Source organism: Theropithecus gelada, chromosome 9, assembly GCF_003255815.1.
Source record: "Theropithecus gelada isolate Dixy chromosome 9, Tgel_1.0, whole genome shotgun sequence".
Taxonomy (NCBI): Eukaryota; Metazoa; Chordata; class Mammalia; order Primates; family Cercopithecidae; genus Theropithecus; species Theropithecus gelada.
In genome coordinates, this window is record NC_037677.1 from 14274099 (window position 1) to 14296828 (window position 22730).

At 42.2% G+C, this 22730-nt stretch overlaps 1 protein-coding gene across 6 annotated transcripts in view; it reads right to left on the bottom strand.

The window, feature by feature from the left end:
* The window catches only part of CCNY (cyclin Y), a 305165-nt gene that overhangs the window by 69174 nt on the left and 213261 nt on the right, over window positions 1-22730 (bottom strand). For 5 of the 6 annotated variants that reach the window (XM_025396336.1, XM_025396337.1, XM_025396335.1 and 2 more), the window contains one exon: window positions 16780-16854. The exons of the other annotated variant lie outside the window; for it this stretch is intronic. In XM_025396336.1, the coding sequence (XP_025252121.1) occupies window positions 16780-16846 (67 nt within the window). In that variant the 5' untranslated portion in view covers window positions 16847-16854. The remainder of the gene's footprint in view (window positions 1-16779; window positions 16855-22730) is intronic. 6 annotated transcript variants of the gene reach the window in all.

Sequence of the window (22730 nt, forward strand, 5' to 3'; positions counted from 1 at the left end):
AGCCCCAGAGGGGTAGAAGGGTCAGTCACAGGGAACACGAAGAGCTTGTAATAACCTAGTATCACTGAACTTTGCATTTTCTTTTCTGAAGGCTCATTTTGTGGGAACAGATTAATCCATCAACACATTTATTCGTTACTGTAAAAGATATGAAAAATAGGTTTCCTTCAAGGAGATAACATCCTAGGTCCCCAAGAATCAACAATGTTATCTTGGGGTACCCTAAAACAACAGTGTACAAAAGATAGAGGAAGGTTTTCTCCTTACAGTCCATGCCCCCACAAAGCAGATTCACTGCTGTTTTCAAAAGCCTTCCTGCTGATCTGTTGGAGGGATGATGGAACTGTTTTTCTAACACTCATACGCTGTTCTTAGGCTCACAAAAAAACACTTCTCTTTTCCATAGAAGTCTTGTCCTCTCTGAAATGAATGCTGCCTTCCACCCTTGATATCTCAAAGATAACAAAAGCAAAAATGCAAAAGCAAAAATCTGTCTGAGGATACTGTTGGGCACTTTAAAAAGAGACTGACACACAGAAGGTAGCTCGATGGACCCATGTGCAGAAGATCAGCCCCCTGCTGTCACAGGACAGGGCACCCTGGCCATGCCTGAGGCCAGACTACCACACAAAGAACATGAGTGAACAGACAGCGGCGACAAACTGGTCTGCTATGCACAGCATGGAGGCAGAGGGATTACATTTTACCTGACTCCAAGGAAGCATCCACATGATAAACCATAGCAAAACAAACAGGATGGTCTGGCTGGAAGCTCTGGGTTTTAACTTCCTGGCATACATACATACATACATACATACAGTGTGTGCATGCACATGTGTGTGTTTTCTTTAAATCAATTTATACTAAACTATTATGCATGCAGCCAAGGATGGAGATATGATGATAATTCTATGGTGATTTCCCACTGACCGAAGGGATCTGGAAACCCTTTCTACGTGGGCCACAGAACTCACAGGGTACCCACAATACTCTGACATGACAGTCCTTCTCAGAGCATCCCAGTGATAGGTTTGTGCAAAAGAGACTTGTGTCTCCCAATTGTGGGGACCACTGCATATACTAAGGTCATCTCAACACCCTACATCAGCCCCTGCCTTCAGCAAATGAAAGACATCCATGCCTCAAAAAATACCAGCGCTTCCTATATGTGTACTATTGAGATTAGGAAATATTCACACATAGAAGTAATGGCTGAGATGCGTAACCTTCAATAAGTCTGACCAAGAAAGCTGACATGGTTTGGCTGTGTCCCCACCCAAATCTCATCTTGAATTCCCACGTGTTGTGGGAGGGACCCAATGGAAGGTAACTGAATCATAGGGGCAGGTCTTTCCCATGCTTTCTCATGCTTTTCCCATGCTTTTCTCATGATAGTGAATAAGTCTCATCAGATCTGATGATTGTAAAAAGGCGAGTTTCTCGGCACAAGCCCTCTTCGCCTTGTCTGCTGCGATGTGAGACGTGCCTGAGATACCTTCCACCAGGACTGTGAGGCCTCCCCAGCTACATGGAACCGTAAGTCCATTAAACCTCTTTCTTTTGTAAACTGCCCAGTCTGGGGGTATGTCTTTATCAGCAGTGTGAAAACGGACTAATACAAAAGCTTTCAAACAAACAAATAAACAAAAAAAAAAAACTACACCAGACACAGAAGACTATTATAAACACACATGCCATTCTTGTCTGCCACCTACAAGGATCAATCTCAGGGAGGAATCAGGTCATTTTCATGAACTCCAGCTGGCTGCAATGAGAATGGTGAAGAAAAACGAAAGTTCCCGAAGACTATTACAAAACACCTGAGGATAAGCGATCTGCATCTATTACAGAATCTCTCAGGCATTCACTGCTTCTATGCAAATGAACACCTACATACTACCCTATTTCCTCAGAGCAACCTGGGGCTCCTGGGGCCTGAGTCAGGTGCCACTTTCCTGTATGGTTTTGTAATGCCCCTGCTAAGAGGGCCTTCGGCAGATGAAGTCTGCACAGTTTCTGAGAAGATTTTCCATACATGAATCCCTATGGCCGACTGGCTTTTGGAGTGTCTTCTGCGCCCCCAAACCAACAACCTATCCCTACATAAATGGGGAGAATTCCTGATATCCATGTTGGACCAAGTGGCCCATTACTTTGACCATCCTGCCTGGACTGGGGGGACACTCTACCCTCTCTGGGCTAACTCCTTCTCCTGGGAATCTGGAGTTGGGACATACTCGAAGGGCTCTGCTCAACCTTAACTGACGGTATGATGTGTAAACTTCAGACTGGGGTGGGGCTCATCTCCTGCTGTGCAGGAAAGAGTGAAGCAGCAGATCTGACTGCCATCCCTAAAGCATCTGTTGCGAGGCGGGCCCTTGGCTGGTATCTGGGAACTTGGATTTAGAAGGGTTCCCTTCCATTATTCCCTAACTGGTAAAAGTGGCTCATTGTGCCTAAGCTGTCTGCACAAACAATATGCTCTATGCCGCATACAGTATGGTTTATTTCCTTCTGGGAGTCTGGAACTTTGGTACTTAACAGGCAGAGCCTTCTTACATAAGCGGTTCTCCATAAAAATCCTGGGTGCTGGGTTTCTACCCAGGAGTTTTCCTGGCTGACAACATTCCACAGTTGTTTTCACAACTCATTTGTGAATGGGGGGATGAAGTGCAACCTGTGCGGCTCCATGGGCGAAGACTCGCCCCATGCACCTCTTTCCTGTACTGAGTTTCCCTCATGTGCTTGCATTGTAGTAAGTTACAGTCATGAGTGTGACTGTATTTTATGTCTTATGATTCCTGGACCCCCCACACAGCTGCCATGCAGAGAAGCATGGCAGAGGGAGATGGGCAGAAGGCAGGTGCTGCCTTAGTCCTAACGGCTTTTAGTACCCAGTTCCACCAATTTGTGAGCTGTCTGAGATACCCTCAGTGCCCTTAAAATTAATTACTCCTTTTCCCCTAAGCTAGCTGGAGCACAACCAAGACATTACTATGGGGGAATAAGATAAGTAGAATCTTTTTTTTTTTTTTTTTTTTTTTTTTTTGAGATGGAGTCTCGCTCTGCTGTCCAGGCTGGAGGGAAGTAAGCTGACTCACTCCGCCTCCCAGGTTCAAGCGATTCTCCTGCCTCAGCCTCCTAAGTAGCTGGGAGTACAGGGGTGCACCACCACACCCAGCTAATTTTTTGTATTTTTTAGTAGAGACAGGGTTTTGCCATGTCAGCCAGGCTGGTCTCGAACTCCTCACCTCAAGTGATCTGCCTGCCTCGGCCTCCCAAAGCGCTGGGATTACAGGCATGAACCACCACACCCAGCGATAAGCAGAATATTTTACAGTGGCATAACACCTGAAATGACTGACAGAATTGCCCAAATCTAAATCTGGCTTTAAAATAAATTTGAAACCACTGAGGCTGATGTGGGTACAGCTCTGAAATTAAAAATGCTTTAGCTATTTTATGTAATGGTATAAGCAATATGCCAACTCATTCCTAATAGCTGGTTTCAGTCATCTTTAAAACTTCAGTATTTTTGGTCACTATAATATATCAATCAAAATCTCTGGAGTTTTCTGAGTTAATGTCTAACTGAATTAACTAATAATCATGTTTTGCTTCTTTAGGGAAAACAGGCAATAAATTGATATGGATCATAAATTTTTTCTTTCCTGGGAGAGGAATAATAGCAATCTCCTTTGACACAATCTATGATAGTTAAGAGGATTTTTAATTGGCTACAGTGACAGTCCATAACGACGTAAACAGAAAATGTACCAGTGGCTTTAAAAATAAGCCATCTAAAATCAGCAAAAACAATACAGTTGGCATTAAAAGTCTTCTTCTGATAAAATGGGGAGTTAAGAGAGTCAAAGGCAGTGCTTGCAATCTGAGGGACAAACAAAATTACACTTGTGGCTATGGGATACTCTCTTGCCACAATGTCACACAAGTGACTCTTTAAAATACAACTTTCAACCTAGTGCCTGATTATTAATGAGGATTTATTAACAATCTAAACACAATTTCAGCTGATTCCTGTCATAGGTCAGCATTTAAAAGACTACCTTGGTTTCTCCTCTTCCATTTCCAATTTTTTTTTTTTTTTTTTTTTTTTTAGAGATGAGATCTCACTATGTTGCCCAGGCTGGTATTGAACCACTGGGCTCAAGCAATCCTCCTGTCTCGTCACCCCTCAAAGTTTTGGGATTACAGGTATGAGCCACCGCACCTGACTCTCCTCTTCCATTTCTAAAATAGACCGACCTTCCAATGGCAAGTGTTAGCCACCACCAAGCCACAGGATGCTGGTGCTAAAAAGGTCCTAAGATACCTAAGATACCCTTTCTTTGGCAAATAAGGGAAGAGCCCAAGCAGGCCAAGAAAGGGAGGGCCCAGAAGAAGAGAGGAGATCGCGTGCAGGACCCCTTCCTCTATACACCCGCCCTCCAACAGGAGCATCACTGGTGTGAACAGACACCTCTGGCATCTGCATAAAACGAGTCCCATTTAAAAACAGAATGACAATTAGAACCAGGTATGAACAGAGCTGTGCTATTCTACAAAGAAAATCTACTTAACTGATTACTCTGGATGTAAAGGACTGGCAGGCCACACAAGAGGCAGGATTCAACTAAAGAATGATAGAATTTTGTTTGGATATACGAAGCTAATTGCTGAGGTAGCTCCAATGCAGATCACGAAGATCTGGTTGAAAAGAAAAGGTTTCATTTCTCTTTCCTTTTTCCTGTGGGTAGCATAGATCAGGCCTTGAAGAATAAAATTAAAAGTTCACTATTAACTTTTCTTATAGTAAATTTGAGATTACCACACAGTTCCTACGGTTTTCAATAATTCAGTGAATTCACACTCAATTCAAAACAACTGTTGAGCACCTGTTCAGAGTGCACATGGAGGCTCCTGCCCTGCTGAGCTCCTGTCCTGACAGGGAGGTCATCATGAACACAAACGGCCAGGACACAAAGTGCACTGTAGCAGGAACATCACCCACACTTTGGAGCTCAGAACAAAGCATCCTGGTGTGGCCATTTCCCCCGGAGGCACACCTCCTGTGCTGCAGGAAAGAAGCTTCCAATTAGACCTCTGGCCTGCTCTGAACTGTCCCGGACCTGCACTTATTTCTAAATCTGGGCACAGAGGAACATGACATTCTGTGCATTCCAAGTGAAATCTAAATAAGCAAAGCCAATGAACAAAAATGAAAAGACACAGAAACACTTCTAAGATGTTGAGGGCACAGCCAGTCATGGAGAGGAGAAAATTCCAGGGAAGAGAATAGGAAGCAGACAAAGGAAGAACATAAGAAGAAAACCATTCAAAGAACAAATATCCATCTAAGCTGCCAACTCACTCGAGAGGTTTTCTGTTTCCCATAGAGAATATCTAAGGCCAAAGGATTTCTTCAGAAGCATGGAAACTTCAACTAAGTGGCATCCATTTAAAACTTTCTGCTAATTTGAAAAGAAATGCATGCTTATTGCAGAAAATTTGGAAAATACAGAGCTGTATAAACAAGAAAATGTGACTGCAAATAAAAATTAAAAGCTCGCTTGGAAAACATAGAGATACATAAAACATACACACACACAGACTGAGTATCCTTACCACCCCTTATCTGAAATGCGTGGGTTTAGAATTTTTTTAATCAGATTTTGAAATTTTGCATTATTTGAGCATCCCAAATCCAAAAATCTGAAATCCAAAATGCTCCAATGAATACTTCCTTTGAACATCAGGTTGGTGCTCAGTAAGTTACAGATCCACCTTGGAGCATTTCAGATTTCAAATTTTCAAATTTGAGAGGCCCAACCTGTTTAATCCAATAATCCAGAGACAATCACTATTAATATTTTGACGTGTATCCTTTGAGCCTCTTTTGTGTGCATGCACACAAAGCAAGCATGATGGATACTTTTGCATATGAATGTATTTGTATATAAATACGTGCAAGTATACATGTGCTCATATATGAACATGCCAACAGAAATATGCCCATTTTTCTATTGGTGTGTTAGCATTTTCACTGATTGTATAATAATTCTTTAATACATAAAGGCATTAATCCTTTTTCCTATATATTGTGGTATTTCCATCACTGATGATTTCATTGTTAGGATGCATTTTGACATGAGTTTTCATTTTTAGGCAATTTCCTCCATTGCTTCTACAAACTTACATGCTCCTTCCCCATTCTGACACTAAATATTCATGTATACTATTTCTAGATGATTATGATTGTATTTGTTACATTTACTCTACCACTAGTCAATCCATCAGAAATCTATCCTGACACAGGGTGGAGGTGAGGTTATCATTTTATTTTTTAAGTGAGACTTAAAGAGCTGTGTATTCTATTATAATGAGCTGCTATCAAATGCTGGCTGACATAATTTCAGACCTGGCCTCTTTCTGGTTTGCTTCCAAGGTGTGTTGAAGCAACTTTTTTTTTTTTTTTAAATCTTTATTTTTTTTTGTAGAAATCATGGAGGGGGCGGGGGGGGGGGGTGTCTCACTATGCTGTCCAGGCTGGTCTTGAACTCCTGGGCTCAAGCAATCCTCCCCGCTCAGCCTCCCAAAGTGCTGGGATTACAGGAGTGAGCCATTGTGCCTAGCTTGGAAGCAACTCTAAGATGCGGGGGTCCATGATCTATCTTTATCAAAGAAACACAGAAAAAGATGGGACTGGGCACAGCAGTGCACAGAAGCCACCCTCTACTCTTGTTCTGGCATCCATCCCTTCTCCTCCTGGTCAGGCCCAGTGTTCTGGTACAAGGTGTCACAGTCAGCACAGAGGAGCTGTCAGCACAGACAAGCTAGAAGATGGCACAGACACAAGTCAGGGTAGAAACTCAATCCAACTGAGCAAATGAGAACCTACACTCCAGAGTAAGGATTATATTTACTGAGAACTTATGCTGTCTTACGTACCGGACTCGGTGCTTTGATGGATTATGCATTTAGTCCTCCTGACAATCTCACAAAGAGGTACTAACTCCATTTTACAGTGATAAAATTGAGGTTCACGGAAATCATGTGGACGGATCATATGCACCAAGATTATGTGGAGAGTGTTGGATCTAAGCCTCCAGTTCAGGCAGTCTGATTCCAGAGGATCGCTATCTTCAGGCAATCATTCCAAGGCATTAACTATTCTTACATGGTGACCGCATCAGATTATCCTGAAATTCAGCTGCCTCCCTAGATGTCATAGGGCAGCCAGCTGAAAACATCAGCCACGTAAGGTAAGCTATAAACATGGTAAGCTATGAAAAGTATTTACAAGGTTGTCAGTCTGTGCCAACTGAAGGAGAAATGCAGGTGCTCAGAGTTTTTAAAAAGAGAACTGAAAAGTAAGAGTTTATGGCTACCAGCAGGCCACAAGCGCTGTTTAACAGTAAGACAAGGCTATGGTAGACAGGGCATCAAACTCCCCCAGCCTGGGGGAATTATCCCTGCTAACCTCTATTCTGGATCTGTGCTCACTGAGCAATGTTCTGACTGGGAACAGGGCAGGTCAGGAGAGAGGATATGATAAAAGGCATACTGAGAAAACTGACATTCTGGGTCTAAATGATTCATCTGAGTTTGTACTATGTCGGCAGCTTTCTCCACACTGGAAAGCCCAAGAGACGAAATACTGGAGTTGGATGATGCTCCCAAGAAAAGTGAGCCACGGCACCCAAACAGCGCCTCTCCTGTGCATCTGACTTACAGGGTAAGACCTGGCCAAGAGATCTGACACCTGCCCTCCCCTCCCCCATGCACCTCAAAAGAAGACTGCAGAGGGGAGAGGGGAGGGCTGGCCTGAGGGTGGCACGGTATGATGAGTTCTGACCCAGAATAGGAAAGCCCAAACACACCACCTAAGCCTAAAAAAAAATCTACATCCTCCTGTCCCTAAATAATGGATGTGTTGTTTTCTAACAAAGCTAGGGAAGGTAGGAGAAGGTAAAGCTGCAACACAAAACAGAAAGCCACTACTCAGGAAGACTGCCACTGTGCCACAGCAGGTCTGCTCAGGGTGGGTCATGATGCCCTGTCTTCATTCTTTCATTCCCCTGTCCCTGAAAGTTTTTTCTATGTGCTAGCCACTGCAGAGACTGTGGAATGTGAAAGGCACAGTTTCTACCCATGAGCAAGATGCAATCCAGCAGATAAACAGGCTATTTATTTCTATACCATAAAAATAATCACCACCACACAGAGGAATATGCAAACTGCATTGAACGTAATGCCACTGATTTTCTGGTAAACCATTACTCTATGTGTCACTACGAAAGAAAAAAAAAAAAAACGCCAATTAAATTTTGGCAAGTAACTGACTGTGCTGATTTCAGAGGTGTTCCAGCCAAGTAAAGGTGTCTATCAGAATCAATGGAATGAAGGGAAACAGGGGAGCATCACCTATGAGGCAGCCATTGGGTCAGCAGGGACAGAGGGCAGGTGTTGTGGGCAGAGCATCCCACAGGTGATGGTCTTGCAGGCCTGCAGGGGAGGGGACCCACAAGAAGGTGAAAAGGGCTCTGTGTGTGTGCTGGCGTCTCACTGTTCCAGTGGTGAGGAAACAGACGGTCAGGCAGGGAGGAGCCTAAGAGAAGCTCCACTTGCAGGCATGTGGAAGAAAGGTGAGACAGGACATGATGGAGGCAGGAGGCTGGGAAAAGGCCTTGCCACAGACCAGGTGAGGAAGGAGGAGAGGAGTTCAGGAGATCGAGACCATCCTGACTAACACGGTGAAACCCTATCTCTACTAAAAATACAAAAAAATAGTCAGGAGTGGTGGCAGGCGCCTGTAGTCCGAGCTACTCGGGAGGCTGAGGCAGGAGAATGGCGTGAATCCAGCAGGAGGAGCTTGCAGTGAGCCAGGATCGTGCCACTGCACTCCAGCCTGGGTGACAGAGCGTCTCAAAAAAAAAAAAAAAAAAATTAGATGATGATGGAGAGAAAGCTGGCAGAAGAGGAAAGATGCTGACTTCTAATGTGGACATGCCAACCCCAAGGAGCAAGTATGATTTCCAGACTGGCTGCCTACCAGGCAGTAGGAAACACCTCTGGAACGCATGCTTACAGTGCCAGGACGGGGTAGCTCCTCCTTGCCAGGGGTCCTGGGAGAGGTTGGCTCAAGGGATCCCCAGTGAGGATCCCAAAGTACCTGTTACATCACAGGTAATGAGCAGACATTGCTGAGGGCTCGTTGCATGCCTGGGACTCACCCTACTGCTTCAGGAGAGCAATCGTCTGAGGAGACAGGTGTGCCCACTGTCAATTTATAGGAAGTTATGACCCAAGAGATTATGTGACTGTAAATCCAACTAATGGCAGGCAAGGGCCTAAGACAGAGCTGGGTCCTAGAGCCTTGCCTAACTGGAAGCCAGAGGCTAGTTCCCTGCCGCCGGGGTGGCCACAGGCTGGCGAGGGCATGGGCAGCCCAGCACGCACAAATGAACCTGTCTGCACACTCAATTACTCATGGCTTTTGAGTACCCACTCTCCTCCACACACCCCAAACTAGAGGGAAAGACAGGTGAGGTAGTAGTTTTTGCAATTCATTTATTGAAATGGTCTGTCACAAGTAACTTAGGGCTAGACTAGAGCAAAGGTCCCCAAACCAAGTATTCAAAGAGACCTTTAAAAGGGCTGAGGTGTGATGCAGGAACCACATTCCTCCCTCACAGCTTCACAAAGAAAGGCAGGCACACCTGAGCTGGGACCTGCACTGACCTGGTGTGAAAACCTCCAGGGGCACCAGAAGAAAAGACAAGCAGCCACTGGGGTTGTGGTAACCACCTTCAAACCAGGTTCATGTGTCTTTCCTCTCCTGCCAGCCTCCTGTGGCACAACCTGGAGGCTTCTTTGTCCTATGGATTTTCCCTGGAGGGGTGCTGGAAAGACATCTGGCTCTGAGTTTACAGATATCATAGTGAGGACGGTTTCCAACAGGACCTGCCTCTTGAGGCGTTAGACTCCCAAGCAAAGCTCGGGGAGCAGCGAGGGCAGCAGAGCAGGAGGGCACAGGGCAGGGTGGGAAGGTGCAGCAGACCGCAGACTGCTGGCCAGGCATGCACTCCCCTGCACCTGTCTGGCCATTTATGATCAGAAGCACAAAGGCAGCCACGGGCATGCACATTAACATGTTATGTGAATTGGAAAAATAAAATCAGACTTTTTCTGACAGAAGGTAAGACTGATTATAAGAAACAGGTGTGACAGGCAAAAATAAAAATAAATATCTAATTAAAAAGAAAGTAAGACTGATTTGACTGACTGGACTGACTATGATGCCTGGCTTTGCCAACAAAGTCATATGAAGAACCTGTAGCATTCTGAGGAAAATATATTTAAAACAAAAGAGAAGCTGAAAACATTAGTTCAGAGGAAAAGAGCAGGTGGGGGTTGCTCCATTCAACATATATTTGAGTTCTTTCTATGGGTCTGGCACTGTGAATGGCAGAGATATATAAACGTGAAGACTTGGAATAAATCACGATACAGTGAAGATCTCTGCAGCGACAGAGGGGCATGCAGACTGCAGTGGGGCAGCAGTCAGGGAAGGTGTTCTAAGATGAAGCCTAGATTTATTCTCCCAAAGCTCCCAAGGGTATCAGGTTAAGCTAGGTGCCACCAAATATAAAGAGTAGTAGATATAATTAAAAGTCATGTGTTACAGTTGGTAAACCTTTTTCGATGTACTTCCCAGAAACTGTAAAAATGAGGGACTCCTCTAACTGAGTAACTCTTTTGCAAATCAAATAGATTCCAGTTCTCTACTGTCAATAAAACTGAAGGGGAACAAAACTGAATGGTAGCTGATTATTAGGAATTATTTTGGTTGATAAATCCCTTGGAGATTTTTCGACATATAAACTAGACGAAGTAGAAAGAATTCAATGATATGACTATAATAAAACTCTTTCTATTTCCATCTATTTATATAGATGAACAAAGTTCCTCAGCACTTACATCTATAAAAACAAAGGCTTGGCCGGGTGCGGTGGCTCTCATCTGTAATCCCAGCACTTTGGGAGGCCAAGGTGGGAGGATCACAAGGTCAGGAGATCGAGACCATCCTGGCTAACACGGTGAAACCCTGTCTCTACTAAAAATACAAAAAATTAGCTGGGCGTGGTGGTGGGCACCTGTAGTCCCAGCTACTCGGGAGACTGAGGCAGGAGAATGGTGTGAACCCAGAAGGTGGAGCTTGCAGTGAGCCAAGATCGTGCCACTGCACTCCAACCTGGGCGACAGAGCGAGACTCCATCTCAAAAACAAAACAAAACAAACAAATAAAAAAACAAAGGCTTTGATGATGAATACTGCCTCATTTCAGTAATAAGTAATATCCAACCACAGAAGCATCTCACCAAGAAATGTTTTTCCAAAAAATATTTCACTTTTCTGTTTAATAATTATCCATTAAAACGTACAGGCGCCCGCCACTACGCCCAGCTAATTTTTTGTATTTTTAGTAGAGACAGGGTTTCACTCTTAGCCAGGATGGTCTTGATCTCCTGACCTCGTGATCCGCTTGCCTCGGCCTCCCACAGTGCTGGGATTACAGGCATGAGCCACTGCGCCCGGCCTAGGTCATATTTTTATAGAAAAGAATATGATAGTGTGATAAATGACTTTCCAAAATCAAAATATATTATACTACTATAAAATTTTATGGAGAAAATAGAATGGAAATACAAATTCAAGATGATAAAGGAGTGATACGAAATTTCCAACTGTTAGAGAGGAGCGTGTTCATACATTTTTAAAGGACTGATGGGTATCAAATCACTATGGTATTAAATTTCATCTGACACATTTGTTAAAGAAACAGTTTATTTTAAAACATCAATGTTTATAATACATCAGAAATTATGTGCTTTGATAAGGTAAAAAAATTTTAAGGTCAACATAAAAATGCTTGAGGGAGTTCAGTTTTTCAAAATTGTTTTCCATGGTATGTAAGCAAAGGAACAAAGCATGAAAATCACTGGTGTATGCTTAGGTCTTCCCCATGGCACTTGACATGCCCTGAAGGAGACACACCGAGCAACTAAGGGCAGCTAGAGAAAGGGGCATCCCAGCATCTGCACACACAAAGGAGCTAAAGACAGCTGGGAATGCAAGTGAGGTGGGGAAAGCAAGGTCATCACAGCGCTCAGAGGCAAGTGATTCTGACAGAGCAGCAGAAAGTTGCTCCCAAATGCTAGATAAAAGGAGAACAAAAAGGGCGGTTGTTTCACCATGCAAAAGTTCAACACTGCCCAGGAACCAAAACACCACCCCAATGAGGACAGCCACAGAATATTTTTTCAATTTCTGTATTTCTAAAAGGTTGTGCAACAAAAACTATGACATATTTTTATTTCTGAATTTTAATGTTTCTACTTTGGCTTCAAGTCACTCAAGGGACGGACAGTTTTTATTCCTTTAATTATTTCAAGGGACTCCTGAGAAACATAGATTTCGCACACTTAGGGTTTTTTTCCTCCAAATTCTTTGTTAAGACAATAAATCTCTAAAAATCATACTAATTAAAAGGAAAAAGATGTGGCTTGGCTGCTTTCTCATATTACTTAAGAATATTAAGCTCTCACATCTTTGAAAATGATTAACTAAAATAAGTACAGAAAAGGAAAGGACACGAGGAACTACAATTCTTCCCCACAAGTAATGAGAGTAGCATGAAAAACCGTGGCAGGCCTCAAACTTCTCTCTGGCCTGGCAAACTTCTCTACCCCCAGGAGGAACTCTTGGTCCCTTCTTTGCTGAACGGCTCCTGTACAAAGTCTGCAATGCCATCCTCTTTGTGTGAAGAAAGAAAGCAGTCACTCTGGTTTTGAATAAAATACCCTTACCTTCAGCCTCTGGAGGGGTCTGATGAGCAGGCTACTTACTCAATCTGTTGGAGTTTCTATTCTTCTGCTTGGAACAAGAAAAAAGTTCCATGTCCAGCCTAAATCTCTTGGATATCCAGAAGGAAAAGGAATTCAGCAATCACGAAAACTCTGATGACATCATGCAGGTGCCATCTAAATCAGTCTAGTGAACAGGTGGGAGGTGGGATGCATGGCCGACAACTTGTTTGTCAGATCATAAAGTGCTGAGGGGAAAGAGAATGTGGGGTCTGCAGAAACACAGAGCTGTCAAGACCCAGGAGCTGCATGTCTGTGGTCCAAGCAACAGCTGCCCTAACATGACTGTCCTCATCCCAACCATGGCTTCCTATCCACAAATCGAATCTAAACTACTGTCGAAGTACATCAACCTGAATGAAGGAAAGAGATCACCAGATTCAAAAGAAAGGACTCTACCAGAAGTATGCATTATTGTCTCAGACTACATTTCTTCCAATTAGAAAAAAAAATACAGTAGAAGATCCACAGCTGTGGTCCTGTAATGGAAATACAAGTTTATCCAAGTGACGAATTATCACAATCAAATCAAGAATGTTTCCGGGTTTTGTCATCTTCCTTCTTTCAACCAGTCAGGTTGGCACAAGGAATACTGACATCCAGTATCACATGCCTTTTCCTCTAGGGGCCAGCGGGTGACAAAGACAAAAAGGTCGTTTTAAATTCCACAGTACGGTTCTGACGATGAAGAAAGATCCACAGGCTACTCCTACGGGAGCTCACCAAGGGTCCACTCAACCCAGCCTGATGGGTCAAAGAGACCCTCAAGGAGGAAGTAACAGCAGGAGGAGCCTGGAGGACAGAAGAAATCAGCTGTGTGAAAAAGGGGAGGAGAAATCCATGTGTAAGGCAAGTGGCAGACTTGAGGAAACAAGTGATTTCAGTATGGCAGAAGCTCAGAAGTACACAAAGAAGAGAGGAAGTCGCTGGGAAGGAAGGCAGAGGCTGGATCACGATGGGCCTCATATTCCATGCTAAGATGTTTGAAATTTAACTCTAAAGCAACTGGGAAGCCCTTAAGAAAGGTTAAGGAAGCCAGTGGCACAATCATATCTGATTCATGGGAAGTCCTGTTAGCTAGCGGCAGCACAGACCCAGGACTAGAGACGGATGAGGTAAAGGGGAGGGAGCCCAGTCTAGAGACTGCTGCAGTAACACAGGTGGGGAATTGAGTCTGAACTAAGGCGGCAGCAACTGCAATAGGAAATAGTGGTCAGGTTCAAGGCTGGGTAAGAGATGAAACTGAGTACACCTTGGAATGCCTGGATGCAATGGTGTGCTAGTAAATGTTTAACAGTCATGTGTTTTAAAAACGCTCTGATTTGTAGCATTCGCCAATTTCCATGGTGTAAATACTCTGACTATGGCTATTTCATGCCACCAATACGATGTCACTGAACCTGGAGCTGGGAAGAAATGTATCTCCAGCACCGCCGCCCACCTCTCAGAAGAGGAGAGTCTAGGAAAATCCAAAGCCCTCCTTGGCTTAGGGACCTGGGCAGGGTAGACAATGCAGAAAGTCAACTGGAATTCTTAAGTTCTGTCTGGGACATACTGAGTCAGGGGAACCTACAGCCTTCACTGGAAAGATGTCCAGCAGGCAGTTGAATACATGCATTTTGAACAGTACAGAGAAAAATATGGTTAGACATGACAGTTAACACAAATGCCATGAGGAACTGTGAGCAAATCAAAAAGGTAAGAGGGTAAAGGAGAGACCCTGGGAAATACTACATTAGAGGGACAAACAGAAGTTTATGAAGATGTCTCAGAAGGAGCTTTCAGAAGGGCAGGATTTCTCAGGACCAATTTGCCAAAAGCCAATTCACCAAGTAGCCAATTCTCTGATTATCATGTCACCAAATAATTAATTCATTAAAGTTACCAAATCTATTTTTAAAATTGATTTTTTTCTAATTATTTATAAAGCAATTGTTCATTAGAGGCACTTAATTTCAGCAACTTGCCCATTTGAAAACAGAAGGCCAAAAAGTTTTTTAAAAGCACGGAATTCTTGGCGACAGCAAGTGCCACATATGTGGGCAATAGTCCAAGAAGAGAAAATGTCCTTAGGTCACTCTACCACAATGCTCCACAGAATGGCAGGGGTAGGAGGAAGCTCCCAATGGGAGAGTGGACAGGGGGAGGTAGAAATGGCGTAGAAGCTTTCACCTGAAGAGAGATATTGGTTATTTTCCCTTTTTCTGTGAGACTCGTGTATGTTTACATGTTGAGTAGAAAGATCCAGCATTTAAAAAGAAACTGAAGCAATAAACAGAGAAGTCAGAGTAATTGATGCCCTGATGTTCCAGAAGAGGAAAGGGAAAGATATCTAGTGCAACGGTGACGAGGGAAGACAGAGTTCCCTAAGCTAAGTATGGAACAACCCTGACTTAGGTCAAGTTTCCTTCTACCAGGACAACCAAGATTTGGGAAATCCACTTAGAAGCTCTAATGCAATTTCATGGGAATCTTGTTAGCACATCTTCTGAATGAAGTTGGTCTGCACCCTGAGTTCACAAGAAGCAAGAACGAAACCTGAAAGTAAGCCAACTTTGTTTCTTGTTTTTATAGTACTATCAGTAAGTGTCTGCAAAACTTGGTTTTGACCCTCATTTTTCATGGTTCTAAACACCCATCTTCATTGCCACTCTCCTTCCTTTGTATTATCCCACCCCTCCCAATGGCTTCCTGCTTCACCAGAGGAAAAAAAATGTTTCTTTTGTATCCAGCACACCGAAAACTTACTTCAGTTTTGCCATTACTTTTAATGGCAAAAACCGAAATTACTTTTGGACCAACCTAAATACTTGATGCCTATACTAATTTATTCTTGGAAATGTTTACTTTTCATAAACACATCAAACTCTTTCAAATCAAGTCAGTGTCTTGCTTAACCAAAGATTCCCAATAATATTAAATCAGCACTATACCTTGCCAAAATTGTTATCTAACTGTTACTGAAGTGTTATCAATTCTCATATATGAACTTACTATCTTAAACATGTTTGGTTATTTTCTGGTCCATTTAGGATCTTCTCTGAATTAAAGCTTAGCAATTGCCCAAAAAGTTAGGGATAGAATCATGCAGGACTCCAGCATCCTAAAGTAATATCCTGGTCACGATGTCATCATTTAACAAGTTTCTCCTGCCACCTTTTTCTATAGGAATCCAATGAAGATGTGTGTTTGCCACATTGTGTAAGTTTTATCTTTTCTCTCTTTTGCAGCCAAGGCCCAGGGAAGGGGCTGAAAAGAGAGAAAATCCCTAGGAAAAATTCCACACACACTTGGGATGAACCACAAAGATTGTGGGATGAACCACAAAGATTGTACGATCTATAAGAATAAACTTAGATATGGTTGTTATTATTATAGAGGTGGCAAAAAAAAAAAAAAAGAGAAGAAAACATCTGCACCTAGTGTACGGGTTCAATTCAGCTCTCAACTGACACAACAGAGCTAGTTAGTGGTACTTTTATTTAAGGATTATATTTTGCTTTCTTTTACACACTGTCTAAATTAACAAATACTTCTGATCTTGTGAGAAATTATGCAAATATCAATTCTAAAAGGAAAATTTCTGACTCTTAGGGTAGAAACTCTCATGACACAATGTATGTAGAAATAATACAGCTGATTGACAAAATGAGGATAGATGCTTCAAATAGGAAATTCTAAAAACACTGCAAAAGAAAAAAATCCCCAAAGAACTACCATTAAACAGTATATTTGTGAGTCACTAAAGGGACTCTATTTCATATTGAAAATTAAATCTAGTGAGAAATCAAAACTAGGCGAAGTACCAACATGAGCCTTTTTTAAAAAAAAGAAGCATAAATTAAGGACCTACCGTCTGTCTGAGATTTACTGAGGAATATTGTGCTGGCCCGAGGATGATCTGAAGGATTGAATTCCATGTTCAAATCTTCAAAGAAAGGAAAAGAAATTATATGAATAAACCATCTGATAACTAAGAGGAACCAAGATTGACTCAATTCTTTTCCAACTTTAAATTGCTAATACATTCAAGGATTCTGGAAACCTATAGCTATTATGTTAATAGATTCTTTTGGTTCAATTCAGAATACTGCTATTTAGAAATCTGAAAGTCATACATAAAAGTAGACAGTTGGCTAGACACCTATTAGCCTAAGAAAAACTCCACTTTCTTCTGAAAAAATTCTGCTCTGCACCCTATATTATAAAATAGCAGGACAGAGTTATAGCATGTGATTAAAGAGAGTTATGTGCTACAACAGATTCATCTAAACATTACAGTCAAGTATGTTGTAGTTCCTTATTCAAGGTGATTAAAATAGGAATATCTCAAGTCATTAGGGCGAGTCAGCATCCACATACCCTGCTTAATTATTTTCTGAAAAAGCAAAACTTATTCCTTAGAGCAAAAGCTACAAATCGGCCATTTGTGGACCTAATCTGGGCCCCAGACATGTTTTGTTTGATTCCTACTTTTTAAGAAACATTTAAGACAACATATAAAAGAGATTTCAAACACATCACACACCACACACACACACACACACACACACACACACACACCCCTAATTCCAGCTTCCCTTGAGAAACCAGATCGTTTGGCAACACCCTGCCTCTACCCCAATGGTCACGATCGGCTAAAGCCAAGCAGCTGTGACCCCTTCACAGTGGCTGTGTCCCTTATGGGACACAAGACTCCAGCTCCCCAGTGACCACCCCTCTCTGCTTTACTGGCAGGTTTTCACAAGCATTTAATTTTGCAATCTTAGAACTCTTAGAACAATCTCCAAGGTCTACAACTTGTCAGGATGGTACAAACAACTTAGAATGCCATCACAGAAGAGTTTTTCCTTTTTTTTTTTTTTTTTAAACTGATCCCATAGAAAATAAAGCAAAACAGAAGAATTAAGTTAGGGGAGGAAACAGAGATCAAAATTACTGGAAAGCCAGAATGATCTTCAAATCAACTTAGAGTCAGAAGAAAACTTTTTGGGTTCAATTACTTCCAAAAATTTGCAGAGAAACCTAATCAACACTAACAAAAACAGATGGCGCTATCCTTAGCCTTAATAGCTAATCAATCAAAGATAAAGTGAAAGACAGACAAGGATGGTCAAATAAATACACACTGGAGGTAACACCTAATCACTTATCCACAAGGAGATTTACTCTCAGCAAACTTCTGAAGCGTGGTGACTTTTTCCTACATCAGCCAATGGCTACTGGGCCAGTTCCTAACTTCTCCCTGAGTACCTGATTAAAGAAACATCTGAATCTTAAACAGATGCTACTTCAATTATTTGGTCCTTCTTGTATTATATAACTTCTATTAACATTACACAATAATTTCAGAGTTAAAAGGTATTAAGGAGTTTTGATGGAAGGAGAAAGATGGGTGGAAGAGACACTGAATTTTTTGAATTTGCTTCAATTTGAACTACAGTTAGTCAAGAAATTTCATGGTGAAAATGACTCTGCAAGGAGGTTTCCTGCTCAACTAGGATATAAAAGGGGTTAAATAACAAATGTGCTACTAAATGTTTTGAGGGCTTCTGCATATCAAAATGAGGGCAAATATAAAATCCTAACCATGATGGATACTTTTAATGTCCCAGAATCTTAACACATAGTCCCCTAGAAAAGCATCACTGGGAACACAACACGTATGCAGTTCCCACATGCCAGCAAGGTGACACCAGAAAATCGATCCTTGGCCTCAGACAGCATCTGGACTAGCGACTACTACCTCATTCCCTTAATGCCCAACGGAGACTCATCTACCAGACCAGTTTTCTTTAAGACCCACTTTTATTATTAAAATATATCAGTAGGGGTTTGTGGAACACCACAATCAAAAAACGTAAAGCTTTCCTGTTTGGAACCAAAATAACACGAGACTGTCATTTCTTGGAGAATTGAGATCCTGCTCCTAAGTCCAAGAATGTCCTGGAGGACAATCCCCTGACTGCCTGGAGACTGGGGTTCTATGCTGTTATGTTTACAAGCCCTCGAAGTTGTTAATAGGGATGTCACAGATTCTAAGGGACAGCTTCCAATAATGGGGCATGTTTACTAGTAAATAACAGTACTATCATTTGGATGGTGAAATGCTATCATACCATCTAAAAATCACATGAAGAATATTTTATTGACATGGAAACTTATGTAGGTCATTAGGTGACGAAAGCAGTATGATACCCTTTTGGGGGAAAGTATGTGTAGGCATAGAAAATACATTAAGAGAATATATACCAATATTTGGTTACCTTTGAATAATGTGATTGTTTTCTGAGTTTTATGCACTGTAAACACTTTTGTTGGTTTTTTGGTTTTTGTTTTTGAGATGGAGTCTTGCTCTGTCGCCCAGGCTGGAGTGCAGTAGTGCAATCATGGCTCACCGCAGCCTCAATTTCTGAGATTTAAGCGATCCTTCTGCTTCAGCCTCCTGAGGAGCTGAGACTACAGGCATGCACCACAAGCCTGGCTGATTTTTTTATTTTTTGTAGCTACAGAGTCTTACTATGTTGCCCAGGCTGGTCTCCAGCGATCCTCCTGCTTCAGCCTCCCAAAGTGCTGGGGGATTACAGGTGTGAGCCACTGTGCCCAGCCTATTGGTTTGCTTTTTTACACTTTTGTTTAAAAACTACTTGTGAAAACTGATTTGACCCTCTGAGTGGCTGGACTGCCTCTCCAACACACAGTGGTGTTCCCAGGAGATGCCCTGAAGCTTGAATTCAGAGGAGATTCACACAGAGTCACCAGGATGAGACTCCCCTCGGCAGTGTCCACTGTCATAGAAACTCAGGGTGAAAACTGACCGGCTCAGAGGCACTCCTGAGCAAAGGCACCCTTGCCCTCCACCAGCAGCCCCTGTGCCTCTCCACTCCTCCTCAAGAGGGCTGCAGCGAGGAAAGGCAGAAGGACCCACTTGTTCTGTGGGGGAAGCCAAGCAGCAGAATTATGTCTCTCACTCTCCCTATGAAAGGTGAGCACCAAGTGGGAGGTGAAGAAAAGCCTGTCACGTTTCCTTCACAGCCAACTTATAACTCTAAGTCTGACAAGAATGCTCCCTGGGCCACAAGTGGTCCCTAATGGCGACAAGCCAGGTGTCATCGCTCCCCAGTGCGGTGACACACATGAAGTGACTTGCAGAGTTCAGAGACTTTAAGACCAGTGTCTGATGTGAAATTCACAGATGAGGCAAGTACAGGCCAGATCTTGAAGAAAACTATGATAATTACAATATGTGTTCCGTCACGGCAACTCCACCTCTCTGGGGAACAAAAAAAAAAAAAAGGGAAAAGCCACCATTCTCATGAGCCAAGCAAAATGAACCTGCTTTATCATCCCAACTTCACACTGAAGCCAAGCACGACAAACAGTGCAATTTTAGCCATAAAGGAAAAAAATCTCATTGCAGAGTCAGGAAAAATGATATCCCCAATGTTTACCATGAGGTAGAACACACTTGGAAGAGTGTAGTGGTTTCAGTTCACCTCTATGATGTTTTTCAATGACAAAAATTAAAAGGAATAAATTCATGGAATACTGAGCTTAAAATTAGAGATTACAGACGAAATACACTTCACTGCTAAAGTATGCTGACCACTTCACTGAAGTCAGCTCTAACAGTTTATCACTCATTTTTAAGGTAATAATCTAAACACTATTCACATGATCCTCCCTTAATCCACCCCAAAATCACATATCCCTCACCCCTCACGAAGCCCCTCTTGGAACCTCACACAGCTGGGCCTCCCTTAGACCTGCCTTTGCAGCATGCAGAGAGCTCTGACTCTTTCTACCTGCTCCCATCAAGCTCTTGAAGTACCTCCTGTGCTAACTCACCCAGAAGAAGAACTTACAAATTTAAATAGTTACTCCTCTGGGTGTCAATGTAACAGAAACCACTGCCTTACTGAAAGAGTGAAGCCCTACCAGAGCATTTCCATCCCTGAGAAAAGACTACACTACACAGAAGCCGAGAGCTCTGCCACGAGGCAGGCAGGCATGTGGTCGGCCTCCAGGAGGGGCAGAGACATGTACGGCCTGGTTTATCCCACCCAAACTTACAATTGATTCAGGGAGTCAAGATGAAGTACATGACACATCAGAGTGCAGAACCAGCTAGGGAACAATGAAGAATAAAATATGTGACCAAATCCTAGGAGACCACAGAATAGCATGCTTACAAGAAAATAGCTTAAACAAAGCACTGGACTCATAATTTTACGAGTCAAAAATAAATATTTTTTTTTCCTAGCAAGGCTATTCAGTTGAATTCAGTTAAATGGACCAACATGCATTGAGTCTCCACTCTATGCTAGGTATTATGTTCAATCCTGTTCGTATCGAAATACTACTTTGAGGTAGTAACCACTTGTGTCATTAACTTTCCTATTCTACATGACCTATTTCATGGTCATAAGAAAGCATTCTTGGTTTTTAAAGGGCTACAGTCAATTAATGGTGAGACAAAACATGTATTTAGCTGACTTCAAAATGCATCCTATGACATTTCTATCATTTACCTTCATGATTATACTGTGATAGGATAAATTAGCATTTCATTAGACGTCACGAGGATATACTGAGAGGTTGTCAGAGCTAGTCCATTCTGCCACGGTTTTCATTCATTCATTCATTCATTCATTCAACAAATAATCACTGAGCATCTACTAGGTACTAAGTACTGCTGAGTTACAGGTACTGAGGATACAGAAGTAACGAAAGAGATCAAGTTTCAGCCCTACCCTTCTAGGTTGAAGGTATAAAGTATTTCAGGAGAAAACAAAAAGAATGAAAAACCCATAAAGACTGACTCTATAACCCACATTCAGAAAGCTGAATTTAGACTCTCCAGGAGTTCTCAGAATCATTCATTCCCCAAAGAGATGCTCAAACAGTAGAAAAAGAATTACACATTTTATAATATAAAAGATCCAGATTTGAATTCGTTTTTGCTAGCTCTATGGCCTTAGACAAATGGTGATACTATTCTGATCTCATTTTCCTTATCTATAAAGTGGGCTAATAACACCTAGCTTCGAGGACTGCTGTGAAGATTAGGAGTTACGTACTAGTGCAATGGGCAGGATGCCCGCCACACAATAGGGGCCCCAGAAATAATGGGTATTAAAAACATTAAGCCACAGCACTTAGATCAGGGCTAAAGAAATAAAACTCTCAATACATAAATGTTAGGCTTAGAGACATTAAAGACTGTTAAATTTCATTACACAATTTCTGTTCTCTAAAGAGTGCTGGCTTGAAATTGATGTTTAAAACTTTGGTGTTGTATACCCCTGACTTAGAGTCTCTTATCTCCTAAAAGAATGGCAAGATCATCCATAAATTAACCTCTGAGGAAGTAATGCTTTAGAGGAAAAGGCAGTTTTAAGGAATGTCATGGAATCCCGAGTTGACTTCAATCTAATATTTAGGAAGCAGAGTTTTAGCCTATTTTCTGTTTATGATGTTGATACCTATTAAGATACATAGCTGAATTAAAATATTCAAAGAACAGTTTTCTAAGGGCCTCCTGCCAGACTCTGAGGTGGCAACTGAATGTTCGTTCGGTCACACTGCTTTCAGTCCATGTGTCAGCTGAGCACAAGGTAAAATACAATGCCTTTATTCAAAAGTAAAAAATTGAACAGCATGTGGCACAGTTTAATTCGGCAGTATTCTCTTATATCGGGCAACCTCATTTTCTTCAATCTTTTCCACAGATGTCACAATAACAGTGATCCACAATTGCTCATCTCAGCTTTTAAACCAGCACCAAGTTTACCTTCCAGTATT